General features: G+C 40.4%; 1 protein-coding gene across 3 annotated transcripts in view; it reads left to right on the plus strand.

The window, feature by feature from the left end:
- Positions 1 to 358: 358 nt before the first annotated feature.
- The window catches only part of TFAP2D (transcription factor AP-2 delta), a 47848-nt gene continuing 25049 nt past the window's right edge, over positions 359 to 23157 (plus strand). Inside the window, exons 1-5 of one of the 3 annotated variants that reach the window (XM_088540095.1) lie at positions 359 to 731; positions 1651 to 2148; positions 5675 to 5735; positions 17218 to 17383; positions 18823 to 18941. In XM_088540095.1, coding sequence (XP_088396221.1) covers positions 693 to 731; positions 1651 to 2148; positions 5675 to 5735; positions 17218 to 17383; positions 18823 to 18941 — 883 coding nt within the window. In that variant the 5' untranslated portion in view covers positions 359 to 692. Of the gene's footprint in view, positions 2149 to 5674; positions 5736 to 17217; positions 17384 to 18822; positions 18942 to 23157 lie in introns of all 3 variants that reach the window. The other 2 variants (XM_088540097.1, XM_088540094.1) reach the window with 2 other exon arrangements.

The raw sequence follows: 23157 nt of genomic DNA on the forward strand, positions 1-23157 counted from the left end.
TGTGCATTCTTAGATGCTGGTCAATATTTAAAAGCAGTATAATCAACAGGAAGGAACACTTACCTATTGAAAAGGACGGTTTTAATAATATGTATTAATATATATTAGCTCTATGTCTTCCCAATAAAATGTACACAAAATAACCCTTTCGATCAGATTAGCTCCCATATTAGCTCTGGGTAAGAAAAAAGCATTCTTAAGAGTGGAGGAGAAAAATGTATAAAAATGTTGAAAGAACCTACAGTTCCTTATTAGGCGAAGATACAATATTTATTCCTTGTCTCCTGGGATGAAGCTCCTCTATCTATTGTCCTCCCAGTTCTCAGTGCTGATGCTTAATTTTCAAAACTTCTATATTACCAAGGGACCTACGACATCAGCCAAAGAAATACCCAGCAAGTACAAAATCTGATCCAGGGAGCAGCTTTTGTGCAGAGGGAAAATTTTGTTCCTACAGGTTTTTAAGGAGGTGCATGGAAAAGCGAGAGATCTGATCTATGCAGATACATTGCAAATTCTCTCTGTCTGTAGAGATTTTTTTTTCCTAAAAAAAAATTGGAGAAATACGTGAATTTCGGATTTTTTAATCTTTTTTATTTTTATTTTATTTTTATTTTTAATTTGGAGAGGGGAATTTTATCCAGAGTTTTTTCTTTTTTCTTCTCTTTTTTTTTTTTTCGGAGAACCAAAAAATGTCAACTACCTTTCCAGGTCTCGTCCACGATGCAGAGGTATTTTGTGTGTGTGAGTGTGTGCGTGTGTGTGCGTGTATGTGTGTGTGCGTGTGTGTGCATATGTGTGTGTGTGCCTGTGTGGTTGTTTCCATTTTTTTAAATCCATATTGGACCGTTACATTTAATTATAATCCGGCTTCAGAGATAACTTACAGAAGTATAGAGAGAAAATTCGTTATGACATCTGTCGCCAGCAAGGGCAACTCATTACCACGTTAAAACCGTTGCCAGAACGAAAATCAGAATAATACCCCTAATAATATAATGAAGTGGAGGGAAATCACAAGCTCGCCAGGAATAAGGAGTCCTCGCTAAAAAAAAAAAAAAAAAAAAAAAAAAAAAAAAAAAAGACTCCCCTTTTCTTTCAATACACAGGAAAAGGAGGGGGAGAAATTTGGATCTGATTCGTTATTTTAAAAAGAGAGAAAAATAGGGGTTCAAAAAAAAAAAAAACGGAAGGAAGAGAGAAAGACGAGCAGGCGGCAAAGCTTTCTCGATGTGTAACGCTCTAACATAGGGACGGGACTTGTGTGTATTGCCGTTAGTTTCCTCTGTTTGATGACTTTTTGTGTCAGCCCCAGATATTACAGCTGTGATCGGGAGGTGGATGGATAGATGGACAAATAGATAGATAGATTTTATTGTTGTTATTAATAATATTAATTCAGTGCGTGGATTTCTTTCGCTTTACGGTATTAAGGACAGACTTGGGCTGTTTATGATTTTTTGAACAGACCTTTATGGCACCAGCCCAAGGTGGGAAAGGAGCTTTTGTTGTTGCGGCTGCAGCTCGCAGGCTGAGACGCTCGTGACGGGCGAGAAGCGATGCAGGACAGCGTGCTCGCAAGACCCGCACCCGGGGTTTTAAATGACAAACCTCCAGTTTTGGGGTCTTCTTTTCACTTCTTCCTTCCAGATACGTCACGATGGATCAAACAGTTACCGCTTGATGCAGCTGGGATGCCTGGAGTCCGTGGCCAACTCCACCGTCGCCTACTCCTCCTCGTCTCCGCTCACATACTCTACAACGGGCACCGAGTTCGCCTCCCCGTACTTCTCCACTAACCACCAGTACACCCCCCTGCACCACCAGTCCTTCCACTACGAGTTCCAGCACAGCCACCCGGCCGTCACCCCTGACGCCTATTCCCTCAACTCGCTGCACCACTCGCAGCAGTACTACCAGCAGATCCACCACGGGGAACCCACCGACTTCATCAACCTGCACAATGCGCGGGCGCTCAAGTCCTCCTGCCTGGACGAGCAGCGCAGGGAGCTGGGCTGCTTAGACGCTTATCGCCGCCACGACCTGTCTCTTATGAGCCATGGCTCCCAGTATGGGATGCATCCAGATCAAAGACTCCTGCCAGGACCGAGCCTCGGGCTTGCAGCCTCGGGAGCGGACGATTTGCAGGTAAAATAGCGTGCGAGCTCCTTCCGAGGCACCTTCTTCTCCCCTCCCCCTGCCTTGTCCCCCCCCCCAATCATTGCCACCCCCCACCCCCTCCGCACCCTCCCAGTTTTCCTCCACTCTCGTGTTTGCTCATACAAAGGAGAGGAGATTCACCCCAAATCCTGTCCAGAGCCCGTCCCCTTCAGAATAAGAACAATTAAAAATGTAGTGGTGAGGAAATGGGTGAAAAAGTAGCTTCTTTTGGCAAAGCAAAACAAAAGAAAACAAAACCAAAACTCTTGCATGACTTCTCAGCGCAGCTTGTGTCTGTTTAGATGCAGAGCGTGGGACTCGCCGGGAGGTTTTGGGGTGTGTGTGTGGCCATTGACCTAATTAGAGTCATTAGGAATAGAACCCAAACAGCAACAAATACACCACCCCGCTTTTCTTAAACTTTTCCTTTTCTTTCGGCGAGCGCATCCGTTTGAATAACTCGCACCGGCACAACAGGCAAATGAGCTAAGGAAGGGATGAAGTGGGAAACCAGAAAAAAAAGACAAAAAAGGACAAAAAACACACACACCCACGCTTTTCCACCCGCACAAAAAGGCAGGTCTCCGTTGAACTCTGAGGCGTGAGGCGGGAAGAAATAAATGTGAGCAAATGTTCGTCAGAAATATTCAGTATGACCAAAAATCCCTACTAATATCAGATCTAGGTAGCAAGAGGGAGAGAAACAAACAGAAGAAGTTGATTTCTTCTGTATGCCTCTCTCTCTATCCATTCATCTGCTCCCCACTCCAACCGGGATGTGGACCCATCAAAACCATCTATTTATTAGTATCATAACCTGACTTTTAGTATCAAAACCTGACTTTTGTCGGTTCGGTAATCCTTCCCCCGTCACCTAAAAATTCGCCGCTGGTAAATTCAGCTCATGCTTTCAATAATAATAATAAAAAAGCTTTCAGAATTGCAAGCAACGCCCTCTTGCAAATAGCGCTCATTTCGGAAAGCTTTCCCAAATCAAACGCAAACCTTCCTCCTTCCAATGAACTGAAAAACCGGAGGCTCCCAAATTTGCCCGTGTTTACTATGTTTTCTTCCCCCGAGTTTCACGTTCACACAAAGAAAGCTCTTTCCAAAGACGCGAGGAAGTCAAAATCTCCGAAAAAAAAAAAAAAAGTTGTAGAACTCAAAAAACATATTTTCTTCTCTTTAAACGAGAGACACATTCTGCATAGGAGAAAAAATATTTTTAAGGAGAGACAAAAAAAAAGTTCTTTTATATCCGTGTGGAGGAAATCCTAGCTATTTAAATCTATCTTTCTCCTTTAAATTCACTATATAATTATATCTTCTCTGGACATTTTTTGTTTACATTTTTCAGAGGGATCTCCTTATGTTAGCCCCCTCCCCCCGAAAAAAATCTGCCATTCACCGCTCAGTCCAACTAAAACCTATTTACTCCTTTTTATAACCACGTCTGCTGCTGATTTTTTTGTATCTGTACAAATTTTTTTTCTTTGGCAGGCACAAAGCCTTGTATTTTTCAAAAGAAGGGATTAGGAACGTTTGCAAGACAGCAGACAATGCCTAAGTCCCGGGCAAAAAAGCACCATAGTTTATCCAATTTTCAACTTAGTGCCATTCAACTGGTCATTTATGCAATGTCATCCGACCAAACAACATGTTTCCCCTTAAAAAAAAAAAGAAAAAAAAAGTTGGTTAAGCTGCTAGAGGCACATTGTTATTATATTTATTTAAAGAAGAAAAAATAAACACATTTTCTTTCGAAAATATTCATCATTCGATCACATTTTATTCGAAGATAAATAGTCCCATTTCAACTTAATTCTTTGTACCGAAGTATTTATTTATTCCCTTCCTTCTTCTCTTCTGAAAAGAGGGAAGGGTATTGAGATATCGAAAAGCCTGGCCTACGAGCAGTTGAAAATATTAGTATTTATCGTTATGATTTAGGGTGATTCAGAACAAACACGGGTTGTTGTGAGCATCACCTTGGGCTTAGGGGGAAGCGTTTTGGTGGCGAAGAGAAATCGGACAGCTCGCAAACACTTTCTAACAACAACAACAACAACAAAAAGTGGTCTAACCAGTCTTCTCCCTTTCTCCTTAGTCTTTCTTTTTAAAACGTTCATCAGCATATGCCTCATTTCAAATGCAACAAATGTAAATATACTTTTCCCTGCACAGAATTTTAAGTGAATGTCCAATAGTTTCGAGGGCGGTTTAAGTCAGCCTAACAGATGCAAACAGTCTTGGAGCTGGAGTGGCATCTTTCAGTGCCCTAAAAAGATTTTCCATGGGCAACAAAGAAAACTGTCACACCTTTTCCCATCACCGCTTTAATTTATGCTCAGTCGCCAAGTTTTTTTCATATTGATTTCATAATCACTTTAAGGCAGAACACTTAAAATAAAAAAGAGCCTTGAAAAGGAAGGTCTTACAAGGCCAGCGCCAATATGGTGAAAGTGGGGGAGAGAGCCAGGACTGTAAAGGTTGTTTTGTAAAGTGGGGTTTTTATTATGCACCGACTCTCTCCGCATTTACTTAACTCTTCACGGGCTGTTGAGTAGGTTAACACCCTTAAAGGCCTCTTTCATGTCCAATACCTCGTTTGTTTGTAAAGGAAAATGCGTCTTTAACACATTTCCACCGGGCAAAGATTTAGGTTTGGTTTGCTGATTTTTTTTCCTTTAACCCTCAACATAATGAAAATCCAAAGAAAACCCAACCCTTTCAAGTCTCTTATAATTCCAATAAAAATATTTATTAAGTGGGGGAGGAGAAGATCTCGGAAGAGTAAGAGTCGTATCCGGAGAATAAAGAAGTGATGGGCAGCAGAACCCGCAGGCAGGGTTTTGGAGGGTTCCCCACGCCAAAATCACATAGATGTGTCCGTGTATGTCCCCACCTACGGACAGAAACACGCGCAGATAGAGGCTCATCCTCGTCCCCATTGTCACGCTCCTTGACTTTGTATAGCCGGCAAAGCCCAAGAGCTGCCCTTTGTGCACTTTGCGTACACTCTGGAAGTCGATATATATGTGTCCCTAAACGTATATATTTAGATGTGAACTTTCGTGTATGTAAACATAGAGATACTCTGCATAAAACCGTGTATTCTTAAGTTTCCGCGTGCCAAGGCACATATATTTATGCAACTATAGAGCGTGTCCATATCTGTAAGATCCGAACAGGCTATTCTCTCAAGAATACTTATTTATCTCTCTACTCTGCCAATTGACGATCTACCTCCTCCGTCCAGGAGAAACCCGTATTTAAATGACAAAGAAAGTGGCATTATTCTGCATTTCATGAGGTAGAGACAGACTGCAGGATGGTGATGTTTTCGCGTTCAATTCGAAGTGAATAACTGTGTGTTTTTCCACTTCACCTTAACTATTGTTCTTGAGAGAGTCCTGTGACAAAGCAAAAACTGTATTAACTGTCCTGGGATTTTGGTATCTGATTTTTTTTTTCTTTCGTTTCTTTGCTTTCCCCCCTCTCCTCCGTACTTAAGAGCTCAGTGGAGGCCCAGTGTGGACTTGTGCTGAACGGTCAAGGAGGTGTGATAAGAAGAGGTAAGAGGTTGTAAACGCTTGTGATTATATCTCTCTCTATATATATATACACACATATATATACCCTTTATTTCTTTCTATCTCTTTTTGTCTGCAGCTAATTAGCGTAGTTTGGATTTACTGTTGAAATATTGTTAATTTGGCGGTTGACAGAAGTGTGTCCAAACTAGTTTAGAGCACATTGCATTTCACAGTCCATTTGAACTTCACAAATGATCTGGTCCTAGGTAGCTCTTGGATAATCCCGCTAAATTCAGAGCTCTTTTCTCTTTTTATGGTTCCCTTGATCCTTGATACGGAGTCTCAGAAACGCTCTCTCCAGCTCCGGGTTGTTAAATTGGAAGTTTCATCTCGTGTGGGGAAAGGAAAGAGCCTTTTATTTATTCATTTATTTATTTATTTGAAAATGTGATTTCGATAATGCTACAGGTCAGTGTGGAAACAGCTTTTGGCAGCGTAACTTTCTTTGACACCATCTATTAGAGAAACAATCTCCAGCCGAAGTTAAAAGTTTTGAACTCCTATTCAGTTATTCAACATTTGGGAAATTTGAGTGTTCAGGGGTTGATTATTATCATTATTTACTGTGAACAGAAACAGAAGGAAGTCTAAAGGCCTGATGTAGGAACATATTCTAACAAGCTTAAAACCCACAATTTCATTCACAGTACAAAACAATGCAGTCATAGAGGGGCTATTTCAGGGCTCAGCCTCTTGGAAGACACTCTTCTTGTTCAATTAGTGCCTTTCCTTGCTCATAATTTCCACCTTGAAAGACGGCTTTTAGGATAAATTTTAGATGAAGCGATACAGCAGTGGCAGAAAACTGATTTTAGCGGCCGGCTTCCTTGGCAAACTTCACGCAGCTCTGGAAACAGGAGGAGAGCAGACTCACACGCGTTATACTCAGCCGATGGGAAGCGGGGTGGGTGGGAGGGGAAGAGTTCACTCCCAGCGCCTCCGGCTCCTTGGGGAAGTGCTCCCTGAGAAACCTGGGAACGGGAGGAAGGGGCGCCGGGAGGGAGGAGACTTTGTTTGGTTTTTCCGCGGGGAGAGCTGCGGGAGCGGCGGGATGGGGGCGAACCGAGGCGAGGTTGAGCCGGGATTGAACCGAGGCCGAGGCTGAGCTGGGGTTGAGCCGGAGCCGGGTTGAGCCAGGGCTGGGATCGAGGCTGAGCCGGGACCGGGATTGAACCGGACCTGGGGTTGAGCGGGGCGGCGGGCGGCGCGTGGTGCTGAAGGGACAGCTCCGCCGCCGCCGCGATCCCGGCGCTGCCCCGGGACGGGCCTGGCCGGCCCGGAGCAAAGGCCGGGTGCGCCTGTCACCGTGTCCCCATCCCTCAGAATTCGCTCAGTTATTATTTTCTTGGTATTAATTCTCTCGAAGGTAGCTCTTTCGGTTTTGAGGTGACCTCCGAGGAGCGGAGGTTGTCAGCCGACAGAGGGAGAGGGATAGGTCGGGTCCCTCTTCAGAGGGAACCTATAATGTCTATAATGTCTGCCTGCGGTTCTCACCACACCCCAGCTGACGGCGATTTCAGCCTCAGTTCAGCTACACTTTATTCGACTCTTCAGCTAAGGAGATTCCAATTACCTGTGTAGATGTTTGCAGTCCACCCTCTCTGTATTTCTCTTTCTTTCTCCGTATTTCTTTTCTTTTTTATCTTTTGCTTTTTTTCTTCCTTTTTTTTTTCTTTCTTTTTTTTTTAAAGCGATCAAATTATCCAAGGACTTAAAGATTGATAGTAAAGGAAATTCAGCATGAAGATTCAAGGTTTTCCCTACCCTGATCTAAGTGCTGAACTACTACTGCACTGCTCTGTATCTCTTGGCATATTCAGGGAAAGATATCAAAGGCGAGAGCATAAGTTTCAAATGTATATTAAAAATACATAATAAATATTTTGTCCAACTTCAAAAAAAAAAGCGATAGGTGTTAGCAGTAATCAAAACATCCTGTGTCTAAGCGCTATACAGTATCCCATATAAATAAATCAGACTTCTTTTCTAGTAATACATCAATAAGAATATATTAACTCGAGAGTGGCTTTCCTAATATTTTAAACATCTTGTGTCAGATTTTTACTTTATTTTTGTCACTAATATATACATACACTTTTAAAGGGATTTTTTGAGTGTTTTAAATGTGGAAGGAAGGAAGGAAAGGATGGATAAGAAGAAAGAGAAAGAAAGAAAACGGACAAGAATAAAGAGAATAAAGGACAAGAGAAAGAGAGGCTACAGAAAGAAAGAGAGAGAGAGAGAGAGAGAGAAAGAAAGAAAGAAAGAAAGAAAGAAAGAAAGAAAGAAAGAAAGAAAGAAAGAAAGAAAGAAAGAAAGAAAGAAAGAAAGAAAGAGAGAGAGAGAAAGAAGAAAGAAAGAAAGAAAGAAAGAAAGAAAGAAAGAAAGAAAGAAAGAAAGAAAGAAAGAAAGAAAGAAAGAAAGAAAGAAAGAAAGAAAGAAAGAAAGAAAGAAAGAAAGAAAGAAAGAAAGAAAGAAAGAAAGAAAGAGAAAGAAAGAAAGAGAGAAAGAAAGAAAGAAAAGAAAAGAAAAGAAAGAAGGAAAGAGAGAGAGAGAAAGAAAGAACTTTCCCAAGGGAAAATGCTATTCTGTAGTCCTCTCCAAAAAGCAATCTTTAGGAAGAACCGTGGTTAGCAACCCTGCTATTAATGCTGATAGGAATGACAACCCTCACACATACTGCTCTTCTCCACTTCCATCTTTGGCTGCCATTACACACATCATCTGCCTTCGAGATTGTTTAGTGTGGTGATTTGGTGTTTGCTTTTAATGAGGCTAGGAAAGTAAAAGATTTTTGCAAGACTTAGGTGCTGGCGAGCTAATTACTAGCTAGAGAAAATATTTGCCACTGATTCCAGGGCAGAGATCCCCATGCTATCACTTTCAGTTAATGGTGTGCAGGATTTAGCCCGGAGCTTCCCTGCTCTAACCATCAGAACCAATAATCTTTACTTTTCCTACTGCTCATGTATCGATAGCTTCTCTAGCCTCAGGCAGTGGCTTTGATATGTTAATATTTCTGAGTACCAAATTCTGCAGAGATCATATTAATGTTGTACATACAGAGTGGAGCTTTGCCTTAAAGTTGAATATTCAGATCGCTTGTTTCAAAAGAAATCACTTGAAGAAATGAAGCTTCTATTTACAGGAGTCGTCTGTGTTTTTTAATCATTAAAAAAATCCCTCCCCTCTTATACATTCCCATTAATCGTCTCAGGCTTTTATTACCTACCCACTCCCTTTTAATTCCTCTCTAGGTTGCCATTTTAAAAGCAGAGGAACCTGATTCCTGTTTGATTTCTCCCCCTCTCTTTCTCCCCTCACTTTTTCCTTTTTTTTTGCTTTTATTTTCTTCTTTTTTGTGTGTGTTTCTTTTTAAAAATGCCCTCCTCCAAGCCCCCTTCCACACCCATCTCTTCCCCATCCCTCCTACAAGAAATATATGCAGTTTTGGTGTCCTCACCTCCATATATTTGGATTAAAAAGACAACACGGTGACATTTGGCCTGCATCGTTTTATGAAATCGAGATGGCAAACTCCAAAAAAAGCTCTTGTTTCGCTTTGTGATCATCCATCGTTCCTGCCCCAGGCTAATTTCAGAAGCTTAAATACTGCTATCGCCTCTGGGCCATGAAGAGAGAAGGGCCAACCTATCGGCAATAGCTCTTTTTCAATTGCCCTTGGCAACATAAAATACAAACTACTTTGAATCAAAACATTTTTGGGGAATTAATATGATCTGAACTCTGCACGTTTTAAGAGATCTTGGGTTTGTCAAATCGCTTAGAGGTGACTGACATCCGAATGCATTAGTGCCTAGCTAGGAGCATCCTCAGATCTTATTTGATTAAAAAAAAAAAAGAAAAAAAAAAAGAAAAAAAAAAAAAAGAATGGGAAAAACTCCTTTTCTTAAAAGCTTAAGCATCAGCCACCATAAAGTCTGCCAATAAAATCCAGGGAAATACACTCCCTTACTGACATCTGCTTTATAGGTACCAGTCGTAGTAACATCTCTCCTTTGAAAGCCATTCATCGAGCCTTGGTTCTGTTTCCCAGTCCGAAATTTTAATTTGAGGCCCTTAAATTGCTTCCTGATGGCTCAGTCATTAAAGATGAGCCTCTGGGCAAAAAGATCCTAGGAGACCACTGGAGGCTTTACATCCCTCTCCAGGACAGTTTTGGACACAGGCGACAGGGAGAAAATAGGGGACTCGGACGCTACTCCTTTCCTCACTTTTACCAAGGCTTCCCAAGGTGGACAGAGTGCAGGGGTTACATCCACCCTCTTGTGATCGCTTCCCTGCCCACCACCAGGTTCCCTCCTACGGCCTTCCTTTCTTTCTTCTCCACCTTCTTTTCCCCTAGCTCTTCTGAGACCTGCAAGAGCCTCGGGACACCGGTAATAGCCCATCCCTGTGTTCGGGTCTTAATGCACTGTCATTAGCACCGTTGTCTTTTTTATTCCCCCCCTCCCCTCCCTCCCTTCCTCCCTCTTTTTTCTTTCCTCTTCCAAGGACCAATTTAAATCGCATTAAAACCCTAAAGAGCTGCCTTAATTAATGGCTCTCGCGCCTCCAGCTGAGATAATCTCCCGCGGACAAAAGCCGCCGCCTCCCCACATCGGACGGCGAGTTTCAGGTCTCGGTGATTTTTAGACTAGAGAAGATGTCCGAGAAGAGGGGTTGCCTCGGGCTCTGCCAGGACATCGCCTGCTTGGGAAGGGAAGGAGAGCTGGCTTCTTCCGAAGTGCTCCTGGCGAGAGCGACACCTTTGGAGAAAAGTTTAGGATAAGGAAGTGAGAATGGCTTTTTGGGGGTGGGGAGGGAACTAGATTATTATTATTATCATCATTATGATTAGCATTGTCATCATTATTATCATTATTCGCATTTTTTTTCCTGATTATCTACCAGAAGATCTGGCTGCACATGGAGCCAGAAGGCTCCATGGAGAGCCTTTGGGCAGGGATCCTGCCCACTGCTGGAACTGTGCTGCTCTCCTCTCCTAGATGTCCTAGATGGGTGTGGGACGGAGGAGGCTGTCTTTTTTTTTCTTTTTCTTTTTTCTTCCCCCCATATTCCGAGCTCTTTCCGTGTCCATTTGCCCCATCGGAGTGGAGACTTGGCTGTCGTGCACAGCACAGTGCGCCCACCGACCCAAGCTCGCATGCAAGGCTCAGTGTGTACACGAGCAGGACACACGGCTGGAAATGGTCCCCAGAGGGAGCTGAGAGGGGTTGAACACAACGTGCCAGCTCGCTGCTCGCAAACACACCCAGCAGCACCAAGTAACGCACACGCGAGAAGTGCGCGGCTCCCCTCGCGCCGGCACGGTCCGCTTTGGACCCGGGCAAAGCCTCCAAGTCTCACCCCACACAGTAGAGCTACTAGCGAGGGGCGTTGGGATGTGCTAAGAAGTCCCTAGGGTTTGTGGAGGTGAAAGATAAATGATCTTCTCTTGCGCTCTACTCGTGATTTGGGTCCCTGCCCTTCACCCTGAGACCTGCGGAGGTGTGAGGTCCTCCACCCTTGCAGTCACTAGTTCTCGTGGAGAGCTGCTCCTGGGCGGCCGAGATTTAAGATCTTTATTTTCCTTCCTTCCTTCCTTCCTTCCTTCCTTCCTTCCTTCCTTCCTTCCTTCCTTCCTTCCTTCCTTCCTTCCTTCCTTCCTTCCTTCCTTCCTTCCTTCCTTCCTTCCTTCCTTCCTTCCTTCCTTCCTTCCTTCCTTCCTTCCTTCCTTCCTTCCTTCCTTCCTTCCTTCCTTCCTTCCTTCCTTCCTTCCTTCCTTCCTCCCTCCCTCCCTCCCTCCCTCCCTCCCTCCCTCCCATCCATCCATCCATCCATCCATCCATCCATCAGTGCAATCCTCCAAGTTAAGTTCCAAAACCAGCTCCTAGTTATTTATATTATTGTGTTTCCCCCACAGCTCCTGGCTTCTCTCAGCCTATATTTTGCATTGCATAAACTTAAACTCTTAATTCTCTTAAATGCTCTGTGTGGTTAAGTGTGCAGTCTTAAAACCTATTGATTACTCATCGTTCCCACTGAGTAGACATGCTTAAGTTATATGAGATGTTAAACCCGTCTGAATAATCCATGCTTATCTTCCAGTTTATATATTAAAAACATCCTGTGCACACAGACACTAGTGTGTTTTCTTAGGGTGGATATTGTGCTGAAGGACGTTTTCTTAGAATTGTTCATGGCTACGAAATGATTTACTTTGACTAGTTACATGATGCAAGTTACATGATGGAAGTTTTAACTCATAAGCGAAAAAGAAAGGATTGTGGCAGGGGAGAGGAAGCAGGGATGGGGATAGAAGAAAAGCGATAATGAATCTATATTTTTCCTAACTGAAGCACAGGAGTTTTAGAATTTTGAGATTTTGAGATCCAGACATTAATTACTGGTTATTTGACTTTAATTTGAAGAAAATGTAAATAGTTTATAGACTTTTGGGAACTGAACATTAGATTAAATATAGAGTTAACTGGTTGTCTAGATTTGCCCCTTGTTAGAGTCACACACAAAAAAGCTGAAGATGGGCAGATTTTCATTTTGTAACATATTGTAACCTTGCCAGGATTTCAGAACAGAGCAGAAAATATAAGCTGTAGACACCTAATAACAGCACCTGTAGATATAAATAATGGACTAATAAAAAGCATGGCATGTTATTAATATTTTATATAAGATTAATCTCTATGCACTCACACATGCTTATACTTAATAATGTACACAAAAACACACACATACGTATATCCTGGAAAATAAAACAAACAAGCCTTCTTCAGCATTGTCAACAGTAAATTATGCTATTTCCTTCAATAACTTCACTCTATTTATGCCTGAATATTTTGGAAAAAGGTACTACCGTTTCTTGAAATACCAATTGTATTAGAGCTGTTACTATTAACAAACAAGAAGTGACCTTGGAGAGTGTGGATATGTGTATACTTATATAAAGTTCTATACATACTTCAAAAAAAATTTTATATCTAATGTCTAAGCCTGATCCCATGATATTGATGGAAATTTCTCTCAATTATAATAACATTACTTATTATGAAAAGCATATAATGTATTTTTACCTACTTTGAGGAAGAATAGTATGAGAATAGATATTTTGACAATAGGAAGATACACAAATATTTAATGACAAGGGCATCGGTGGACTTGTATTTCAACAGATGACCAAGCCTATAGCTTAGAGAATAAATCATATCTGGCCATCCTGTTGTTCCGCTCATCTATACAAAAGGAAGCCTAGAATCAAAACGGAATCCCCTTTTGTATCATGAGTTATTTGGATTTTCATTATGTTGACAAGACTGGAGTATGTTGCTGTTGGATTAGAGTATTGCCCCATTGTCCTTCTCGTTGCTGTCATCTACACAACTCATCATCAGTGTGCACTGGCTTTTCTTAGCGTTCATTTGCATTATTTGATGGTCAGATAGGAACAAGGAAGGGGAAATACTCTCCTGGCATTTGCTGTGACTACCTTTTTTAGTATCATGTAACTTCTGTGTGTTCTGAGTTTAGGAAAGGAAGCAATCATGCAGTCCACAGAAGGCGCACACAGTGCCCAAGGCTGAGCCAGTCAGCCAGAGAGAAAAGAATCAGACCCCAAAAGAGTGCTGCAAAAATGAACACAGTCTTTCCTTATTCCACACAGATGTGGTCTGCTATTCCTTCTCCACAAAGTGTCTCTCTTCTCCTCCTGTCCTCCTTCTTTCGAACAATTAAATTTGTTGAAATCAACATGAAGATGACAGATCAGAGCGTAAAATTCTGTCATGAAGAAAGAAGAAGTAATTGAATAGAGCTGGATAAAAGACAAGCCCTGAAGAAGGGTTTGTGTGCCTGAAAGCTCCTCTCATTTTTTTTTCCCAAATCTATCAGTTGTAATATAAAACATATTCTCACTTCATCTAAATCTTGTCTCACTAGTGCCCTTAGATTTTGCACCTATAACTATAAAACTACCCCTGCATACAGTCGTATCTAACACAGCATTTTATGACAACAGCTGATGCTGGATCAGACCACATAATCATTTCCTTGCATGAATAATCAGCTGTCCTAAAAGGAGCCCCTGTAAAGTTCACAAGTCCATGTCAGGTGGGGTCCAGAGCAGCAAATTGTCAAGGCAATCTGCTCGGCCACCGTACCAGTTATCTCAGCTTCCACCTGTTCTTATTTTTCCTAGCCTCAAAGTAGGACCAATAACATAGATTAGGGAGCAACGTGCTGCAGTCTCCCTTCCTTATGTACTCTGGTGGGAACATTACCTCATCGCAGCTATATATGGGGCTGATCTTATAGGGTAGCTACTTCATATGTGTCCTGACACCAGAATCTAGCCTGTAAACCTTTCTAAAGATAGTAAAAGCTACAAAGAGGAATAGGAATCTCTGTGTTGAACTGCCAGACCTGTGAACGGCATTATCTCCATTTCCATTTTACAGGCACTTTCTTTTGCTTCTTTAACTGTTTTCTGTTAGCATCCCGCCTTTCAAAGACCCTATTATCACAAGAGCAGCCCAACGTTTGAACAGTGATTGACTTTTCTAACAACATCTACAGTGACATTGAATTGATGGGAAGGAAAAGCCGGTCGTTGTCATTGCTGCTTAATATGAAATAAAATACCTTGTCCTCTCTCTGTTGAGCTGCACGTCCTCACAACATCATTTTTTTTCTGCTTTATTACAAAACCAGAGTATATTAAAGAGTGCATGTTTGGCAGGAAACATAACCCCTTAACCTTCAGTGTGGTTATACTTATCCTTTCCATTTCCACTAGCCTTACCTTTCTTTATTGCTATTTCTTTTTTGTTTGTTTCCCATTTGGTGTAAGGGCGAGAACATCATCCCTCTTGTCTCCAAGGTGGTGTTTGTGGGGAGGAAAGCCTTGCCTTGAAAGCTGAACACAGTTTGAGACAAGGGCATAGCTTTGTCTGGAAAGCACCACACTGCTCTCTGTTGCTGTGTCAATGAATAATTAATACAGTGAAATAATTATATGCAACAGATTTTACGTTCTTGTAATTTGCAACTTGTTTTCCATGTTTCTGGAAAGCAAATGACTTTGCCTTGTTGTTTAATTTTACATTTAACCCATACCTGGCTCACTTGGAATTGTTTGTCAAGGTGTTAGTAAACATTTTATGTTGTAATTAACCTTTTATTAAGTAGTGATGAGAAATGTTCCAGTAAATCTGGTTAGAGTAGGAGCAGCTGCAAGATAACATATTTTTGGATTAAAAGAACAATTATTTATCTGGTATAAATGGAGCTCATACAGGCTTAACCTGGCATGGAGATAGACTTTAATGTTACATTGATTTCAGTGCAGTCTCACTGATTATAAAGTTTACAAACCTAATGAAGTAAATAAATATGTACTCACTGCTACTGTTTTCTTGACATGTGTATATGTACATGTGTGTATATATATTTGTGTATCAGTGTGGCAAGAGATGCCAAACAAACAAATCTACCCAGTGTTAACACTCTTCACAAATGCACCTTACAGACCAGAAGTTTGAAAATGCTGACTGAAAATATTTATAGTTTTCTGTGCAGCCTTGCCTCAAATAGAAAAAAAAGAAAAAAGGAAAAAAAGAAAAAAGAAAAAGAAAAAAGAAATTCAGGCATGTGGCAGCAGATTTCTGCTTTTGAGCATCTGAGCTCATATATTGTGACATAAAGCTGGGCAAAAATGTTTATATATGACCTTCATCTGTATGCATTTTTGAATGCATAATTTGTCTTTGTATCCCATCAGAGAAGTGTCCACTAACAACTCGCCTATACTGTAATTGAAAAAGTCCAAAAATATTCTGCTGTTCAGAGTCAGAATGTCACCCATCTGAGATTTATACGAAGATAAGTTATTTTCTGACTTTGTTGTCCATGCAAATGTTTAAACATACATTTGAGAGCTTAAATACTTAGAGAGAAAAGGTTTGCTTTCACAAGCAAGCAATAATGTGCTTCATCGTGAGTTATATGCCTCTGTCTCTGGTTAAGACAGAACATATTTGGTCACCTTGATTTTAAGAGGAATTACTTATGGAAGAAGATAGAGTATAGATTTTAGGGTCTATCCTAAAGGGAATTTCTACTCCTGTTCTGTTCTGTTCTGTTCTGTTCTGTTCTGTTCTATTCTATTCTATTCTAATTTACTCTACTCCACTTTACTCCACTTTACTCTAATTCTAACAATAATAAAGATTTTCTTTTTGAAGTAAAGGAAATAGGGTGTTCATAGAAAATAATAAAAAATACATTATTATGTTTAATAATACAGTATTTTTCCTTTAAATATAATAAGGTGCACAAAGCCATTTTGCTGTAAGAAGGTCTCTATATCATCATCTTTACAGAAAAACACTGAATTCCTTCCAGTAGCACAGGAAATTATGTGATATGCTATATCATTGTCATATGCAGCTCATTCTTTTTCTCATCTTTTCCCCAGGGAAGAATTGTGCATGCAGTCATAAGATTTTTTTTTTCCACAGGTTTTATTTTTTTTCTTATTGTAGTCAGGTGGGTTAAAGCAGATCAAGGAAAAGTGCTTTGCACTTGGTGATAAAATATGTGCTAGTCCTGAAGATTTTTTTTTTCTGGGAGTTTGTCCTGTCCTCTTGGTTCAGCTCCAGAGAAAGTTTTCTCTCTTGCTCTCTCACAGATTAGCTTTATGCATGTATGTAAAATCTCAATATTGCCCGAGGAGTTATTGATCACAATCTTCACTGAAAGATTTGGTTATAATTCAGCAATTTTAGACCCAGGCAAAATAATTGCCACTTTCAAGAAATGAACAGTGCTAGAACTAATCTGAGATAAACTGACATAGCTCAATAAAGCTCAATCATTAACATCAGCAGAAGAGCTGACCTAGCTCTAGGAGCATATAAGAGTTCAAAGGTGTGAAAAACTATTCTGGCTGCAAATCCCTGCAAACCTATAACACACTTACATCTTTATGATCCTAAATACTGCTTTGAGAGATAAAATGAGCATTTGTCATTGGGTAGGTGTCTGAATTTTTTTTTCATGTCCTATATATATCCTCTTTTTCAATCACGAATGATCCCTGAATCTGATGAAATCATAGAATTTTACCATACTGGATACAAGAAGCTTTTGGTGACATATAATTTTACTGAGTGTGAGATCAAATGAGATAGCCCCAATGGTCTGTTATGACTGTAAAATTTCTGTTATCTAATGCTTCTTTTTTTGATGAACTGATATTTCAGTCCATTCATCTTTCTCAAAAGCTCTGGTGCAACATCAAAACAAAATAAAACAGCGACGACAACAACAAAACATACACCAAAAAACAACCGCAAGTACACACCAGAATTGCTCCTCATGATTGAATTTGTCAAAATACGGAGTACAAGACTTCCCTCCCTCTAATGCTTCATTTGTTTTGTAGGTGGTACCTGTGTTGTTAATCCCACGGACCTGTTCTGCTCTGTACCTGGTCGCTTATCTCTGCTCAGCTCCACTTCTAAATACAAAGTGACCATTGCAGAGGTGAAGAGGCGTCTTTCACCACCGGAATGCCTCAATGCTTCCCTCTTGGGAGGTATTTTGAGAAGGTAAGTTGAAGGCAAGATTAACAACTGCAAGCATGTCTTGTCATTCCTGTGATATTATTTCTCCCAAATGTATATTTTTCCTCACACTTGGATGGGCAATCACAGACTGAGAAATCAGAAGGATGTAGATTGTGAGCAAAGTGTTTCTAGGGGCATTTTCAATTAAAAAGAACAAAATTAAAGATAGCATTGCCATATTCACAGGAAGTTTACATTTTTCCAGGGAATTGATTTTTTTTTTTTTTTAACTCTAAAAATTGCTTTGAATAATAAGATCAAACCAAAGACAACCTCTGTGCAGGGCAAAATTCATGACACCTGTAAGTCTGACTTTTGGCTGAAAAACTATTTGAAAGCACAATATTTTACAAGATGTAGTCACAGTCCTTGATGAACCAACAAAGAGAGCATATAACAGCCTTACTCTTCTAGACTTCCTTGAGGGTGCTTTGAAAACAGGGAGGACAGAGATAGCAGAAGACACTGGCTTAGTTTTTGTTGTGAGACTCTAGAGGAGGAGGAAGTGTTTGGGTACACCTGCAGAGTAGACACAGAAAGGAGAGTGGCAGACTGCTCAAGCACTACAAGAAAAACATGAGGAAGCCACTCTAATTCAACCAGGTATTTGTAAGTCCCAATGTCCCTGAGGCATCAGCTTAGATGGCACAAACTACTCAAATGCCCTTTGATCAAACCTAGCTGGAAACTCATAGACTGTTTCACTGCTGTCACTGAAGGCCACATTGATCCTCATACCCATACTGAAAGTATTTTACAGAACTTGCAGTATTCTAACACAATAGAAGCCCAAGAGCTGTCTCAAGCCATCTTGCAGAGGACTAGATCTCCAAATTGTTTCGGGGGTATAAGTCACATTTAACTGCCTATATAGGCAGTTAACATCAACATCAAAATCTATACATCAACATCAACATCAAAAATCTATATCCTCAAAAAATTAACTCTGCTGCTGCTTCACCCTGGAAATGCCTTCCTCAAGTCACATAATATTCACCTTAAATGCTCATATCAAAGATCTCATCAAAACCATGCCAAGATGTTAAGAATGCAAGGCCATGAGGATGTATATTTGGACTTACTTGTTTTTGCTTTAAAATGTTAGAGCAGTCTCTACAAGTTTTTCTCCCAGGCCAAATATTACTCTCCTAAATCATTCCTGAATGTGAGTCAAGAATTAGGACGAATCATTCAGTCAGCAGCTTTGATGCAGCCGTTCTGTTTTTCAGGGACAAGAGGGTAGATGTATCGAACAGAGAACTAAGAACCTGACTCCGAAAGACTTTCCACTAACATCATCAGAGCAGACATTACCCTATACATTTGTCAATAAGATGTATATGATTTCTAGTACAATATGAATGGAAAAAAAAAAAAAGACTAAAGATGAGTTTCCATATCCTATCCTTCTCTCATGACAGAGCAAAATCCAAGAATGGAGGACGCTGCTTGCGAGAAAAATTAGACAGACTGGGACTGAATTTGCCTGCAGGAAGACGAAAAGCAGCAAATGTCACACTCCTGACTTCTTTGGTAGAAGGTAGGGTTTATAATATTGTAATATAATGTAAGTTTAATTCATTTTTTTCCCTGCATGCAGCATTTCTTGGGCACATTATAATAAATATCATTATCTCTGTTTTATGCAAAGAGATGACCTGACTTGCCTAAAGACACAGACAAAACCACTGGCAAAATGGAAGTTCATTCTGAGGTGTTTAGCAAGTGATTTGGTCATTCAGTTTCCTCAGCATTAATCCGTGCTTTTTGTTCTGGGATCTGACTTACAAATTGATGATCCAAGTGTTCTTGTGAGACAGCTGAATGTCTTACACCAATTTGACAAGTAGAGTTGTTTGCCTTCCACTTTTTTTTTTTATTAGTGAATTCCCTGGAACAGATCCAGGAGTGTGATATTTTTCCCATAAAAAATTATTATTTAGACAATCCTTCTTCTCCTCCCCCTCATTTGCATGAAATCTATTTTCATATAAACTCTAGACTGACTCTGAAGTTATTTTCATGGTCCTTTTTTACTGTTTACATATCTTTCACCACATATTGCCAGGTTCTTGTAGCATTCAGTTAGGAGATGCAGATTCAAACCCCTCAGGAAAAGGAAGAAACTCTATCTGAATCTTCTGTTCTCTGTGAAACCACTAGGTACCTGTTCTGCTGTTTGGCTGTGATTAGCAGCCTTGGGCAGAGCAGAACTCCTCTTCTTGCTGTTGAGAGCACTCAGTCCATCTTAAAGGTCAGCGTCATCTAGGATCATAATCTGAAAGGTCTATATAGGTCTAGGCAGGTAGACTGAGGTCTCAGCATATATTACCACAGAATCACAAAATTATAGAATAGATGAGGCTTGAAGGCATCTCTGGAGATCCTCTAATACAACATTGGGTTGTTCAGGATCTTTTCCGGTTAAGTTTTGAGTATCTCCAAGAAGGGAGACTCTACAAGACAGGAATAAAGCTGAATACACAACAATGAAGATGGTTCAGCATCAAAGAGGAGAAATTGAGGTCCTCAGAGACTCTGAGTGCACAGGTCCACTGAGCACACAGAACTACACTGGGACTGCTCTGAAACACGTGTGTCCAAAGCACACCTGGCTGTAATAAAGAGAGAGCCTTAAAGGAGTTTAAATCTTAGAAAAGCTACCTGTCTAGGGGAGTAAAAGATGTTCCATTCCTTATAGTCCTTCACAGGTCTTGAGTTTTAGGCCTTTCACTAAAACTGTGGAGAGGGAGGAAACTCTTTTTCAATTGCTGCCTTGAGATTGACAATTTACTTTTGCTGTAAATCAGAAAGGGATTTTCTTTTTCCCCCACAGAGATGGAGCTGTTTGTCTCCCTGCCCTTTGCCCAAAGCTAATAGTAAGCCTATTTCAAGCCGATGGTATTGCTTTTGTTCCTTGACTATGTTACTGTAAGACTCTCAGAACAAGAGGCCTCTTAACAACATATGCTGAAGAGACTGAATTCATCTTGGTACAGCCCTTTTTGCCTAAATACCCAAAACTAGAATTTTCAGAAAAGGAACCCCCATGTCTGCTAGTCTTCACACAGAAATCAAGACAAAGCCCATTTTCAGTTTACAAGAAGAGTTTTTGGCCAGAATTGGCAGTTTCAATTCAACTTTTTGAGTGTATAAACTGTCCTCCCCTTGTACATGCAAATATTGCATCCATAACATAGCCAAGTGGTACTATTTTGTCAAACAGGTTTTTCAAAACATTTGGTCCCTCAGTGGTCCCTGTTGCTTGTTGTTGGAGGAAGCAGAAGCAGAAAGACACGTCATTATCCCAGTGGAAGAAGAGGTCATGAAAAAAAAAAAAGGGAATTTTTTTTCATATGTGATGTCAATACACTAGCTGGCGTAATCATAGAATCATAGAATGCTTAAGGTTGGAAGGGACCTATAGAGGTCATCTTGTCCAACCCCCCTGCACACGCAGGTTGTCTTATAAAATCCCTGTATCTCAGGTGACTGTGAGGACTTCTCATAATAATCTAGGGTTAGGTCACTCTTGATTTTCTGGGCCAGCTTTACATTTCTTATGAGCTAATGAGGCCCTCACAGTCTTCAATGTTTTCCGTATCTTAGCAAGGTAAAAATGTGCTTCACCTATTGATTATCTCTTTGAGGTAAGAAAAGGCAAAAACCGGTTGTGTGGTCATTAGGCGTCTTGACCAGAGATATCTTGAAAGTCCCTGACAAGGCTAAGACTCTTCTTCCTCCAAATTGACTAAATCCACTGAGCCTTTGGGAGTAATGCTAAATACAAAAGAAGGACTGTTGAGAATTGCTAGGCTGCAGCAGTCATGTGAAGATATGGACTTCATCAAAATTATTTTGTGTCTTTTGTTTTCTGCCAACTCATTTGTTTCTGGCTGATCACTGGTTAGTGTTTTTCTCATTTTGACCAACTTGTATCCTTAGTGTTTTTGGTGAGGAATTTTAGGATCCAGAGTAGGAATTATTTTCACAGATCAGTGCTGTTCTTTGTGCTGTTTTCCACATAAACCAATGCAATGAGTGAAAACACAGACTGGGAAAATGAAATTAGCATTGCAGGATGATCCACAGCAGCGTGGCACAGAATTTTGCGTAACCTGTAAGTGACGGATGCCCTCTAGTGCCCGGATTAGATGAAGGGAAAGGTTACTCTTCTTACCAGCTCTTAAAAAATAATAATTAAAAAAAAAAGTTTAGCCAACAGTATAAAGGTTCTTCCATTAATTATCAGCAGAGTTTAATAATTACCAGGGGTAAGGTCTACTGTTGTCCTGAAGGAGCTGAAAGTAGCCCCGGTAGCAGTAAGAAAAGATATAAGAAGATGGACATCTCTTCTGTTCGGACATGTCACTATAAGGCTCAGACTAGGTATAAATGTGATTTCAGATGCAGGTAAAAGCAATGACTGAATTAAATAAAAATATCAGATTTATTTATAAAAACAGAAAAGATCACTTGTAAAAAACAATATTTAATTTGTTTTCATGTCAAATCTAAATAAAACACTAAATTTATTACATGCAGAATTAACTATGTTGATGATTTGGTGAATAACACTGTTGAGAAAATAGGTCAGTGCTTACTTTTGTTCACCCTACTATCAACTGCTACACCTGGCTAATTCCTCAGCTTTTGTTTTATTATTCTTCCTCCTCCCGTTTCATCTTATGAATAGGAAAAAAAAAAAAGATTTTTCTTGCACTTCCCTCTTGCCCCTCCTCCCCCCAGAGGAGGTGAAGCAGAGGAGAGAGAAGGAGGTTCAGATGCTGAGTGGTCGCCTCCTGGGACAACGCGGCTGCCTTCGCTCCAGATAGGAGCATCTCTCACTCTTGCTGGACCCAAGAGAGTCTCAGGCTGCTCCTTGCACCTGCTGGCAGAAGCCTGTCAAGGTACGCAGCCTGGTCCCTCCACGGAGGCTTTCCAGAGCTGTCTCTGCCAATTCAGCCTCACCAACTGTCCTTTTCAATCATGCAAAGTTCTCTGGTCAATTGTCAAGATAGGAAAGGCTGCACTGTCTATAGCACTGGATTTAAGGGGAAAGAGTAAATCACCCCCAGCACCCATACTCCATCTCTAAAGCAGGAAAGAGGTGATAATATTGCAGGGGGAACTGGCTTTCTATTGGAAGGAGGCAACTAACTACAAAAAAACTACAAAAAAAAAAAAAGATTTTAGGGATATTTAACTTTAGAGTGAAAAAAAAAGTGACTCTCTTTTCTGACATAATCAGTAGCAAGCTGGAGAAATGTGAAATAAAAGAGGTCAGATGATCTTTGTTTCCTACATTCTTGCTTCTTTGTTTTCTGGAACAATTTTTTTTTTTTTTTTTTTTGTCAAAATTTTGATGTAGATAAAGGAAGAACATCTTCTAAACATCTTCTATGACATTTTCTACTGATTACTTCTCCCCACTAAACAGGCTAATTTCTTACTCTGCAGGGGACATATATGCACTAAGATTAACAAATAATATGCATAGAAATATAACACAATCTATTTCTAAATACATTGTCTTCTTGTCCTGTAGAAAATGACATATTTGTTCAATAGTGATGTATGATAAAAGTTCTGAAGGGCATTTCATCTCCAGATTTTCATTTTTATTTTTATTTGGAATTTGTTGTTATGATTTAGAATGCCTGTTCTATACATCATAAAAGCTATATGCATAGACACACTTACATTTACATCTCAGACTAGGGCTATCATTTGAGGGTAGAGATTGGAGGGTCATA

The sequence above is a fragment of the Tinamus guttatus genome, unplaced genomic scaffold (assembly GCF_059628265.1).
Source record: "Tinamus guttatus ecotype Peru unplaced genomic scaffold, ASM5962826v1 Tinamus_guttatus_pri_ptg000055l, whole genome shotgun sequence".
Classification (NCBI taxonomy): domain Eukaryota; kingdom Metazoa; phylum Chordata; class Aves; order Tinamiformes; family Tinamidae; genus Tinamus; species Tinamus guttatus.